General features: G+C 55.9%; 2 protein-coding genes across 3 annotated transcripts in view; one reads left to right on the top strand and one right to left on the bottom strand.

Moving 5' to 3' along the window:
* The first annotated feature begins 6 nt into the window (after positions 1-6).
* Positions 7-11,849, top strand: TMEM259 (transmembrane protein 259). Of its 2 annotated transcripts, none has more exons than XM_026865056.1 (11): positions 7-243; positions 2,376-2,642; positions 2,941-3,055; positions 6,105-6,215; positions 7,442-7,564; positions 7,899-7,999; positions 8,683-8,740; positions 9,022-9,105; positions 9,502-9,634; positions 9,987-10,086; positions 10,866-11,849. In XM_026865056.1, exons 1-11 carry the CDS (start codon positions 10-12, stop codon positions 11,682-11,684), a joined length of 2,145 nt encoding a protein of 714 aa, XP_026720857.1. In that variant the 5' UTR covers positions 7-9; the 3' UTR covers positions 11,685-11,849. The 2 variants fall into 2 exon arrangements, with proteins under 2 accessions (XP_026720857.1, XP_026720856.1); XM_026865055.1 differs by having other exon boundaries at positions 10-243; positions 2,941-3,109.
* The window catches only part of GRIN3B (glutamate ionotropic receptor NMDA type subunit 3B), a 2,973-nt gene continuing 2,877 nt past the window's right edge, over positions 11,762-11,857 (bottom strand). The window contains exon 5 of the mRNA XM_026864924.1: positions 11,762-11,788. Coding sequence (XP_026720725.1) covers positions 11,762-11,788 — 27 coding nt within the window. The remainder of the gene's footprint in view (positions 11,789-11,857) is intronic.

The raw sequence follows: 11,857 nt of genomic DNA on the forward strand, positions 1-11,857 counted from the left end.
GGCACCAGGATGTCCGAGAACCAGCCGAACGCCAACAACCACCACCCGGCCAACAACACCGGGGGCGGCGGGGCTGCCGCGGGGAACAACCGGGGCATCCGCAATCCCAACCTCAACCAGAACCCCTTGATCAATGTGCGTGATCGCCTCTTCCACGCGCTCTTCTTCAAGATGGCAGTGACCTACGCTCGCCTCTTCCCGCCCTCCTTCCGCCGCGTCTTCGAATTCTTTGTCCTCCTCAAGGTGAGGGGCAGCTTTTCGGGGGCTTTATGGCGAGGAGAGGACGCTCCTCTCAGTAGCCTGCGGTCAGGCGCTAAGGCATAAATTTCCGTACGAACACAAAACTTGGTTCTTCCAGAGGTCACGGCCTGTGTTTGGGTCACCTCCCCCAGGCTGTCTGCTGAGCTCCCACGGGCCGCCCTTCTGGGAGAAGGACATGAATAGTTGTAACGATCTGTGGTGCCCCGCGCGCCGTCAGAGCTCTGGCACCGGGTCTGGAAATGAAGAGAAAAATCTCTGAGCCAGCTCATGGGGCAGCCAGGCTGGTGTGGGTCAGGCCCAGGGATGTGCGTGTGAAAGATTTGTGGTTCTGTGTCCAAGCAGTCGCTGGTTTTGGATTCATTGCATATGTGAGAGACTTGATGGTGGAAGTCTTGTTTTCCAGACATTTTACCCCATTTTAACCCCATTTCTTTTCCGCAGTCAGCACCCTCGGCTGTGCCCGTGCACTGTCACGCTTCTCCGCAACAGGGTGAAAACCCTCCTGTGTTCTTGTTGGGGCGGGTGCAGGACTGACCCACAGAGGGGCCCGTCGGAGCCCACGGGGTGAACTGCCTGTAGGCTAAATCCTGCCCCGCGGCTTCCAGGGCACACGCTGACACTTCTGGTCAGCACCAGTGTGGGAAATCGGAGAAAGGGGAAGGGGGAACAGGAGCTTGGTGTATGACAACAGGGTGTTTCTGCTCTCAGTTTCTAAAATTCAGTTGCTTAAAGCAAGAAAACATTTAGGACAACTTGTCTCATACTGCACATAGACTTTTTCCTCCCCTCCCCAGAAACGTTCAGGGTTTTCTCAGCTCTCTCTTTTTTTCCCTGTTGTATAACTGGATAGGGACAGGGAGACTGGGACAGGGATGGTGCTGACGGCGAGGCTGTGGGGCAGAGCGTGTGGCTCGGCAGTAGCGGTTCTTGCTGCTGTCTGCTCTTGATCAAAGCGCTCCCGAGGAGCGGGAGCGTTCACAGGGTGTCTGCAGAGAACAGCCCGCTCCTGCCCGCGGGGTCGGGAGGCAGCCAGGCTCCAGCCTGGTCTCGGCTCTGGGCGCAGGCTGGTGGTGGGAGGTGAAGTCAGAATCCGTGGCCCTGCTGCTCACGGAGCCCTGACACTGCTCGTGGCTCGGCTCCTCCTGCGTCGAGGGAGCGTTTCTGCTTCACCTCCCCTGGCGCCTTCCTGTGCTGCTCCTCTGCAGACGAGGTGTTTACTGGTCTGTTTATTCACAGCAAATAGGTCAGGAGCGATATGTAGTGAGGACAGGTGGGTTAATTAGGAATGAGCATCTTAACACAGCTGGAAGGTGCGTGTACAAAGCTCAGCTGTAGCACTTACTGTGCTGGCGTTTCTTGGAGCTTTCAGCTGTGAACTTTGGACTGTGTTGGGTAACACTGTGATAGATTTATTATCTTCACTGTAGGGAACGGATTTTAATAGTCCACTTAGTTTTGCTGTGGCTTTATAGCTGTTCCTCAGGGAGAGCCAGGGCGAGGGAGTGGCAATGCTCCGCGGGCGCAGTGCAGCCAGCGCCGAGTGCTGGGCCTGGAGCTGGTGGTTCTGCCGCGCGCTGGCGTGTCCTGCTCCATGGTGCATCGTCTTTTGTTGAGGCTGGCTTTATTCTGCCTTTGTAAAGGTGGGCAGCCTTCAACGGGAGACGCTTTGTGCTGAGGAGGGAGCGGCTGAAGGGCACGGATGTGTTTCTGTTTCTTTCTGTGTGCTCCGGAGCCCCACCACACGCCGGAGCTGCGTCTGGTTGGTTTGTCTGCGGTGCCGCCGTTGTGGGGCTGGGGGGGGTTTGCTGGGGCCTGTGCCTGGGCTCTGCTTCCAGCAGGACACGTGTTCTGCACAGGTCTCAGTGGCAGCAGAGGAGGGTGTTCTTGCTGCTGGCTTTGGTGTCTTCCCCTGTTGATGCTGAAATTGCCTGATTCTGTGCTGTTGTTGATGCAGAGACCACCGGGGTTGGGAGGCATAAAACCTCTTGTCCACTCGCAAATCCGTTTGTCTGGATTAATCTGATGTCTTTGTGGGTGAAGAAGCGATGCTTATCTATAAGCAGGCCAGGGCTGGTTGGGCTGATGGCCTCTGCTCTGTTTCTTGCTGTGTGTAGGCTCTCTTCGTGCTCTTCATCCTGGCTTACATCCACATCGCCTTCTCCCGCTCGCCCATTAACTGCCTGGAGCACGTGCGAGACAAATGGCCCCGCGACGGCATCTTGCGGGTGGAAATCCAGCGCAACTCGAGCCGAGCCCCCATCTTCCTGCAGTTCTGTGGGGTTGAGAAGTTCCCAGGAATGGTGGTTGAATCCACAGCGGAGGAAGAGGAGGAGGAAGAGGAGGAAATGACTGTGGATATGTTTGAAAACAGCTCTATCAAGGTAAGGACACATTCCCTGGGCACCCGGGAGATGGGAACTCGGGGGTTGGTTTGGGGAGAATTAAACCATTTCACAGTCCCTCTGTGATCCCTCAGTCACCCGGAAACTGAGCGTGTTCCTTGGCTTTTCCTGAATCTCCACGTTAGTGTCTGATGGGTTAAGACGGAAATTAAAGCCTGAGAGTAGCCTCTCGTGTCCTTTGGGCGGAGGGGCCTTCGCTGGGGTCACGGGGGGAGCGCAGGAGGCGGGAGCTGGAGCCGCTGCTGACGTGACTTTCCCGGTGGCGGTTTTCCCACAGTTTGAGCTGGATATCGAGCCCAGGGTGTTACTCAAGCCATCCCGGGTGAGCAGCACCGAGGCGCTGACCCACAACGAAAGCCAGGAGTTCTCGTTTAGCGAAGCAGCCGCTAAAGGTATGCAGCCTCTGCGGGAGACTGTGTCCGAGTTTGAGATGCTAGCCAGAGCAGGTAAAGACCGCTAACGCCGCGACCCGGCCCTCCCTGCCCCTGCCCCGCACCCCTGCACGTCCTTTCCTTCTGCCTTCTCTGGGCATGTCTGTGGTAACCTGAAACGTCTCCCCTGGCATGTTCACCGGTGGTTAATCTCGTCAATAGTAACAGCAGATCCACAAGATCTTTCCTGTGGTGGAGGGAGGCTGGGAGTTGGGGGTCATCTGGGCTGTAAAATTTGCTGAAGCCTCATGGTCTGGCCTTGAGTTTCTGCCATGATCGGTGCCAGGTGTCTCAGGTGAACGTGAACCTCCTTCCTCTGAGCTGTCCTCTTGAGATCACAGAACCAGAGAACAGTTTGGCTTGGAAGGGACCTTAAAGCCACCCAGTGCCACCCCCTGCCCTGGGCAGGGCCACCTTCCACCAGCCCAGGTTGCCCAAAGCCCCGTCCAACCTGGCCTGGAACCCTTCCAGGGAGGGGGCAGCCACAGCTTCTCTGGGCAGCCTGTGCCAGGGCCTCACCCCCCTCCCAGGGGAGAATTCCTGATACCTAATCTGAATCTCCCCTCTTTCAGTTTAAAACTGACCCCTCGTCCTATCCCTCCCCCCTTCCCTGCAGCCCCTTTCAGCCCTGTGGGGACACTCTAAGGTCTCCCCGGAGCCTTCTCTTCTCCAGTTGGGGGGAACTCTCCCAGCCTGTCCTCACTGACAGCACACATTCCTCCCTGTATTAGCAGGGTTTGGGCTGGATTTTGGGTCTTTGAGTCAACACCAGTACTTGGAACAGCTAATTAATCCTGAAAGCCACCGAACGAGTTTTAGTGGATTGCGAGATAGAGCATTGCTGTTCTGCATTGTTCAGATATCGTCCTGCTTTATCCCTCCCCTTGTTCCAGCATGACTTAAGCTGCTAATAATGTCTCATGGACTCCAGAGGGAGATTTAGTGGCTTTTTATTATTCAAAATGGAATTCCAGTGTTGGAAAACTTCTGTTTCTAGTGGTTAGGGCAGGAAACCTATTAAAATGTATTTATGTTGAAACACAGCAATTGGATTCTTATTTAATTTGCCTTTTTCACCTACACTTTTACCCCTGGAAAGACTGAAATTCTCTGCTCTTCAGAAGCACTGGGTGTTGTGGCTGGGGAGGACTGTGAGACTGGGCGCCTCAGCGGCACGTTCCCGTGTTTCTACTTGATGCTGACCCAGAACTCAGTAGTCCTGAATTTAAGGTCATTAAGTCACATAAGACTAGAAAACAGTAAATATTTTTGGTGTGATCCCTTTATTAATAGTTGCCTGAGTTCTGTAGGGGTCAGGTTGTGTGTGCTGATGGGCTGTGCTGAGCGTGGGTTGGAGATGGTCCAGCAGCGTGGTGGGAGGGAGGATCCTGCTGCTTCCCGACATAATTAAAACATTCATCTTCTCAAATGGGTCCCAAATCCCTGCTTTATTGGTTTTGTCCAGGTTTCTTGTGTTACAAGTACCCCAAATTTGATGTTTAGACAGAATATTTTACCATGGAAGAGTGTTTTCTGATACAAGGGATATTCAAACACTCTTTTCCATTTGAGCTTAAAGCCATTTTATAGTGGAAACAAAAGCTGAAACAAACACAGCAGCCTGTGTTTGCTGCCCGAGAAGTGGAATCCGAGGCAGGGAGGTGGGCTCTTCCGTCGCTGATGTGTCATTGTAAGTCAGAAGAGACAGGTACATTCCTTTTAAGTTGTTGTGTCCTTTTAACTCCTCTGCTGTGTCGTTGTGAGACACCCGACAGCCGCCTCCCCTCGCCTCTTGCAGGATGTGCTGTGACAGCTTGAGAGTCAGGGATTAAATTGCTTGGCTCTGACTTAGCAGGAGGTTTTGTCCTTTCAAAGATGATGTAGCAAAAAGCATCTTTGAAACTTTCTTAAAAAAAAAAAAACCAAAACAGGGAAACTTTAGGTACCACCATGCCTGAAGTTTTTGGAAAGTTCCATGTTTTGGGGAAGGCACAGCCACTCCTGCCTTGAGCTTTGAGGTTCTTGGCTGCGGCAGTGACCGGTCTCCTGAGAAGCGCAGTGCTCGTGCCCTCTGTTTACTTGGTGTTCGGCAGGTGTGTCCTGGCTTTGGCTGGGATAGAGTTAATTTGTTGTCTGAGTGGGGAGAATAGTGCTGTGTTTTGGGTTCGTTGTGGGCTTTGCTATGAGAGGAACGTTGATAAGACACTGATGTTTTCAGCTGCGGCTCAGAAATCAAGGACTTCCCAGCTCCCCGTGTCCTGCCCGTGCACAGCTGCACGAGAAGCTGGGAGGGAGCATGGTCAGAGCCCCAGACCCAGCCTGGCCAAGGGAATATTCCCCAGCACCCCCCTCACGCTCAGTGGGTGGAGGGGGGGAGCTGCTCGCTCGCTTCTCCGGGATTGTGGTTTCTGGATTTTCCGTTCTCTGGGTTCTCTGGCTGGGAACAGGCTGGGCGTCGGTTGGCGGGTGGTGAGCGATCACAGTGTGCATCACTCGGCTGTATATTCTATAATTACTATCAATTTCATTTTATTTCAATGTTTAAATTGTTTTTATCTCAACCTATGAGTCTCCTTACCTTCACCCCTTCAGTTCTCCCCCATCCCCCGGGAGGCTGCATGGGGTTTGCCTGCTGGGCGGGTTTAACCCCCACAAGGTATAAAGTTGCATTTTCCTGCTGTTTCCTCAAGAACCCAGAAAGCAGAAATTGAAGAGAACAAGAACAAGTGCTCTGGGGCTCGCCAGGCAAAGATGGGGGCAGATGCTTGACACAGCTTGGAGCCGCTGCCCTGAAGCTTTCCCAGAAGTTTCACATTAGGGACTAATGTCAAGGGAACGGGCTGCAATTTCAAAGAATTTGTACTGATTTGTCTTTAATTGAAGGAAGCCTAGAAGCCGTGTTTGCAACTGATTCTCTTTTCAAGAATGTGGTGGAAGGGAGGGAGGGAATCCAGAGGTGCTGTTTCTCCTGGGTTTGCAAGCTGTTGAGTCTCCTCGTCCTCTCCTGCAGTGTGGCCGCAGGAGGAGTACATCGTGGAGTACTCGCTGGAGTACGGGTTCCTGCGCCTCTCACAGAGCACGCGGCAGCGCCTCAGCATCCCGGTCATGGTGGTGACACTGGGTGAGTCGGGAGGGTCGTGGTGGTGGCGCTGGGTGAGTCGGGTCCCAGCACGCTCTGGGGCGGGGGGCAGCACTCTGCAGGTCCCTCCGTACCCCTCTGCAGTCCTGTGGGGACTGTTTGTAACAGGTGATGGCTCCCACTTTCCACCTGGGAGAACTTTAGGGAGCCCTTACGGCTTTAGTAGGTCACTCCTGTCCCAGCACAGTCCCGGGGGTGGTGGAGCCTGGTCTGGCCAGCGCAGTTTTCTCAGGGAGGGAGGACCTGAAGGTCCAGGCTCAGGGCAGCAGCAGCACCGGGTTGGAGCCGCAGCGAGCGGGACTGCTCAGCGCCGACTCAGCGGCCTTTGTGCCCCTTCCCCTTCGCCCACATCTGCTCCATTAAAACCTGCCCAAGTCAGGAATATGGTCCCAAACCTCCTCCTCGTGCCTGTGAACTTAACTGAGCTGTATGAGCTGTTGGTGTAGCAGTCAGCCTGGATCTCATGACCTACCCCTAGTCAAACTGAACTACAGCTGGGCTGGAGTATGAAGCAGTTTAGCTAATGGGCAGTTTCCATGGTAAAAGTCAATTTACTGACCTGGGTTTTCCAATTCAGCTACACAGATTCCTTCAAAAGTATCCTAGTAATTTACAAAAAAATTATTTGTGTTCACGCTTCCTGTTTTGCTTAGGTTTGGGTTGTTTTTACAAGCTGATGTGCTGTGGAATGCAGTTCCAGCTTCAGGAGAGGAGTGGAGGAGCCGTTTGTGCCCAGAGCCCTGGGGAGGTGTTTGCGTGTCCTTCACTGAGGGGGGTGATGGGCCCCAGCCGGGTCATGCCAAGGCCAGCTGGTAGCTAAAAAGTCTTGGCCTGGCCCTCTTGAGCCTTCCCAGAACTTGCTTCTCTGAGACATTAGCTGGGGCAAGCCTAGGGAGATAGTCTGAGCCTAGAAGGCAAATTCCCTTTGTGCCTGTGCCAGCAGTGAGTGTGACAGCCCTGGTGTAATTCATGGGGCCTGACTGACATGAGCATTTTGATAGCGTGGCCACATTTGTCAGGGTGTGATGTTTTCCCTCCCAGTCCTGCCCGATTTAGTTGGACAGCTAAGGGTCTGAGCACAGACACAGCTCTGTTGGCAGCTGTGTCCTTTGGAGTTAGGAGAAGACTGGGTGCTGGCCCTGGGCATTTGCCTCGCTGCCCCAGTGGCTGGTGTGAACAATCTGAACAGCTTTTTGTCTCCTCTCTAGATCCAACCAGGGATCAGTGCTTTGGGGACAGGTTCAGTCGCCTGTTGCTGGATGAATTCCTGGGTTACGATGACATCCTGATGTCAAGTGTCAAAGCTTTAGCTGAAAATGAAGAAAACAAAGGTAAGGCTTGGAGGAATGGCTCTCAGCCATTTTTCCTCCGGATGCATGAAGATCATCATCTGACTATTGATTAATCCCCAGTGCAGGGATCTGTTCCCTGCGTTGTGTAGAGATGTTATTGTGAAGGACAAAACGAAACGAGCCTGAGGGGACAGGTGTCTGCAGATGTGATCTCCTGCAGCCTTATCGCACTGTATGACAATGAGGGTGCTGCTGGCAGGGCTGTCGCCATGGCTGTGCGTGTCCTGCTCCCTTAGAAGGTGCAGAAGTTTGTTCTTAGCGTGTGGGTTAATCACACTGAGCTCATGTGTTTGTGCTGGGTTCTTTTCTCCAGGTTTCCTCCGCAATGTGGTGTCTGGGGAGCACTACCGCTTCGTCAGCATGTGGATGGCCAGGACTTCCTACCTGGCAGCCTTTGTCATCATGGTCATATTTGTAAGTCGGCCGGAGCTGGGCGTTGGGCGCTGAGCCAGGTGCTGGCCAGCCCGTGTTTGTAGGAGCCCAGGCCTGAGCTCTCCCCTCCTTTCAGAGCTGATGGAGTGCGAGGTTCTACTCTGGGGGGGTTTAATGGGGGTTCTTAAAAGTCCTAACAGTGAGACAAACAGGAGCTGAACCAGACTCTCAAAAGGGACATTCAGGTTAGAGAGGCTCTAGGTGTGGTTAAAGCACTCAGGGTGCAGCAGTTTGTCCTCTGAGGTGTTTAAGACCAGCCCTAACTAATCTGCCAGGAGTGATCAAGTCTCCTGTGACTGTGTGAGAGGAGGTGGTTGCAGATATAAGTATTAGAGAAGATCCCGGGTGTAACTGAGTCTGTGCTCGTAGCCTTGGGTGACTGTCTCCTGTGGTGTGTGACCGTCCCCGATGCAGCTCCTTGTGCTGGGCAACTGTTGGGCTGGGACGGGCAGAAACCCCCTCCCAGCTCTGCTGCTGCTCTTTGGTTGGCCCCTGGTCAGGTATTCAGGTTTGGTCTCTACAAACAGATTACTAATTCACTGCACCAAGGTGAATTGCTGGGTGCGCAGAGCTCCTCGCTCCCTGGGCAACGGGTCTGTGTCTCTCTCAGGGCTGCGGGATGTGCCGGCGGGGCTCTAACGCCGGCCTCTGTTCTCATGTTTCAGACTCTCTCTGTCTCGATGCTGTTGCGCTACTCACACCACCAGATCTTTGTCTTCATCGGTAAGGATTTTTCCGAGGGGTTTTGGGGGTGCTGATCACAGGAGCTCCCGCACAGTCTGTCCTGTGTATGCTGCTGGCTGCTGTTGAGAAGGGACCCGTGTGTGGCTGCGCAGGGGACGTGCCCCGTCCCCCCATCCCTGTGCTTGCGAGAGCTGTTCTGCCTCTCAGTGAGGGACGGGGTTAGGGTGGGCTTCACCCTGCTGAGCGGGGAGCAACGTGGGGGCAGAGGGTTCTGTGTCCCCGTGTCCACTTTGGATCACCATGTGCTTTCCTCCTTGCAGTTGACCTGTTGCAGATGCTAGAGATGAACATGACCATTGCGTTCCCTGCGGCTCCGCTCCTCACTGTCATTCTGGCTCTAGTAGGTGAGGACATTAACTCGCTGCCTGGGCCCTGCAGCGAGTCCCTCCGGGCTCCGGGGGAAGTGTAATTCCCTGTTCTGGCCTGGCCACGACAGGTGGTTGGTGCCTCTGCTCATCACGAGGTGGAAGGCTCTGGAATCTGATGGTACAGTGAGCTGCATTGTCCTTCTGGGTCCCCTGGGAGAGCAGCTCGTTTGGAAATCGCTTAAACTGGGGCTTTATCCATCCCTTTAGTTCATTTCAGCTTCACGCCTCTGTGCCCACGTTGCATTAGCACAGTTTGAATTTAAAACACAACCAACAGAACCTGTGGGGGCCACGCGGGGGCTGCGTCTGCCCCTCGCTGCTGCCTTCCCCGGGCTCTGCCCGCGGGCTGCTGAGCTCGGCCCCTTCCCGCAGGCATGGAGGCCATCATGTCCGAGTTCTTCAACGACACCACAACTGCCTTCTACATCATCCTCATCGTCTGGCTGGCTGACCAGTACGACGCCATCTGCTGCCACACCAACACGAGCAAGAGGCACTGGCTCAGGTGGGAGCCGGCGGGGATCCCCTTCCGCTGCCTGGGCAAAGGCGGCTCCAGCTCCTCTCCAGCCCCCCCGGGCAGGGGCTTCCCCCCACCCTGAGCCGCAGCCGGTCCCGTGGGACCTGCCCTGCATGTCGTAGGGTCCGAAGCGCAGTCGCTTCGCTTTGGGCCTCACGCCTGGCTCTGGAGAGTTGCCCCAGGCCTCTGCGTGCCCGCTGGTTTGTGCTAATTACCCATTAATGGGACTCTTCAGCCCCCAGCACAGCGCCCCAGCTGGGGATGGACTTGGGGCTAGAAGGAAGCTCACGTTTGTCCTGTCCATTTGATGTACCCTGATATTTATTGCTTTTCTGTTCAGGTTCTTCTATCTGTACCACTTTGCTTTCTACGCCTACCACTACCGGTTCAACGGGCAGTACAGCAGCCTGGCGCTCGTCACCTCATGGCTCTTCATCCAGGTGAGCAGCTGCCGCGTGCAGGCAGGGGCAGGGGGGGATTCCTGGGACCCCCGTCCTGCTCGCTCCGTCCGCCCGTGCTTCAAACTGCTGCAGTGCTGAGGGCTCGCCCTGGCTGTGCTGTCAAAAAGTGAGGGAAATCAGCTGCAGTTTGGGCTTTATCAAACATCTTCGCAAGCTGAGTTTGAGTAGTGAACTTTCTTTATGTCAGTGATTGAAATGGAACAGCAGGAGGTGGCTGTTGAACAGCAGGATGTTTGGGTCACTGGCTGAAATCCAGCCGCATGGCTGCCAGTGTGCTGGTGTCAGGTGAACTGTGGAAGGCGTTGGGGGGGCATTTCTTCCAGAAATCCCACTGAGCATCTCCCGTGCGGAGGCTGAGGAGTTGGTCAGGTCTGTGCAGTGAAGGTGCTGCCAAGACCAGCTCCAAACTGACGTCTCAACGTTCTGTGTGTCTCTGGCTGTTGTCCTGCCCCTTCCTCTGCTGCAGGATGCAGACGGGGGACTGAGGTGGGCCAGAGAAGTGCCTTTATCCTTCTTGTTCTCAGCCCTTAAAAGGGAGGAGGGGTTGTTCTCCGTTGCTTGTCTTCAGAAACTATAAAAGCTCTGACAGCCACTTGCAGGAATCACAGTAGAAGGGATAAATCTTTCCAAAATTTCCAATAACCCCTCAGCTGTCAGCGCCCGAGTTGTGCGGTCGCTGGCTTTGCACGGCTGTCTAAGGAACGTCTGGGCTCACGGCCCAGGCCCGGTGAGTGACCCCTTCCCTTTGCCTTCTCTAGCACTCCATGATTTACTTCTTCCACCACTACGAGCTGCCGGCCATCCTGCAGCAGATCCGGATCCAGGAGATGCTGCTGCAGAACCAGCAGGTGGGCCAGGGCACGCAGACCACGCTCCAGGACAACCTCAACAACAACACTACAGCTGCCCCCGTCGACGGGGTGGGCCGCCGGCCCCACCTGCCTGCTGGCCCCTCAGCTGAGAGTGGTGGCCCGGCCACCCTGACTCCTGGCGAGGCCTCCAGTGTTCTCGCCGCCGCCACGGCGGCTTCTGTCGGGAGCGACCTGAACTGGGTAGCCGAGACGGCCGCCATCGTCACAGAAGCCTCGTTTCTCTCCGACCTGAGCACGACCCTGCTGGAGCCAGCCGCGGTGCACGAAGCCGTGGCCAACGGTGGCCCTCAGGATGCCGCCGCCGCCTCCGGTTTGGTTGCCCGCATCAGGGTCAGCAGTGACCACCCGCAGACGGCCGTGGGCTCCATCACCATCGAGGTCACTTCAGCCTCTGTGGTGGCTGCAGCAGAAGCCCCCCACGCTGCAGAGCCCCCGGTCCCGCTACCAGAGGTGGCCACCGGCCCCAGCCTGTCCCCCCCTGAGCAGACTGAGCACCCCCCGGGCTCCCAGGGCCGTGCAGATGCCAGCGGCAAGGACTGCACCAGCATGGCAGAGCCCCCCCCCGCCCCCCCGGGGTCGGACGGATGCTCGGAGGGGGCTCTGGGGGGCCGGGGGCAGAGCAGCCCCTGCCCTGCGCCGGTGGAGAGTGACAGCACGCCCAGGTCCAGGCCTTGCCCGGAGCCGGACTCGAGGAGCCTGTCCTGAGCCCCTGCCCGGGCCGTCCCCACTGCCGGCAAGCGCTTGGATTCCGTTTGTTACTGATTCTCACTTCACCATCATCCTTAACCCACCACGTCCTCCTCGGGGGGCTAGGGCAGAGGGAAGGGGCTGCAAGGCCACCGCAGGGGAGGGACGAGGCGCTCGCCCCCCCAGCCCTG

Source organism: Athene cunicularia (genome assembly GCF_003259725.1).
Source record: "Athene cunicularia isolate RWA chromosome 28 unlocalized genomic scaffold, athCun1 chr28_part1, whole genome shotgun sequence".
In the NCBI taxonomy this organism is placed as follows: domain Eukaryota; kingdom Metazoa; phylum Chordata; class Aves; order Strigiformes; family Strigidae; genus Athene; species Athene cunicularia.

Excerpts from the sequence above, each read along its gene's own strand:
- TMEM259 (XM_026865055.1), top strand. The coding sequence starts at position 10 with ATGTCCGAGAACCAGCCGAACGCCAACAACCACCACCCGGCCAACAAC. Across the intron at positions 6,216-7,441 it reads GGTCATGGTGGTGACACTGG|ATCCAACCAGGGATCAGTGC; the intron begins GTGAGTCGGGAG and ends TCTCCTCTCTAG. Across the intron at positions 9,106-9,501 it reads TGTCATTCTGGCTCTAGTAG|GCATGGAGGCCATCATGTCC; the intron begins GTGAGGACATTA and ends CCCTTCCCGCAG.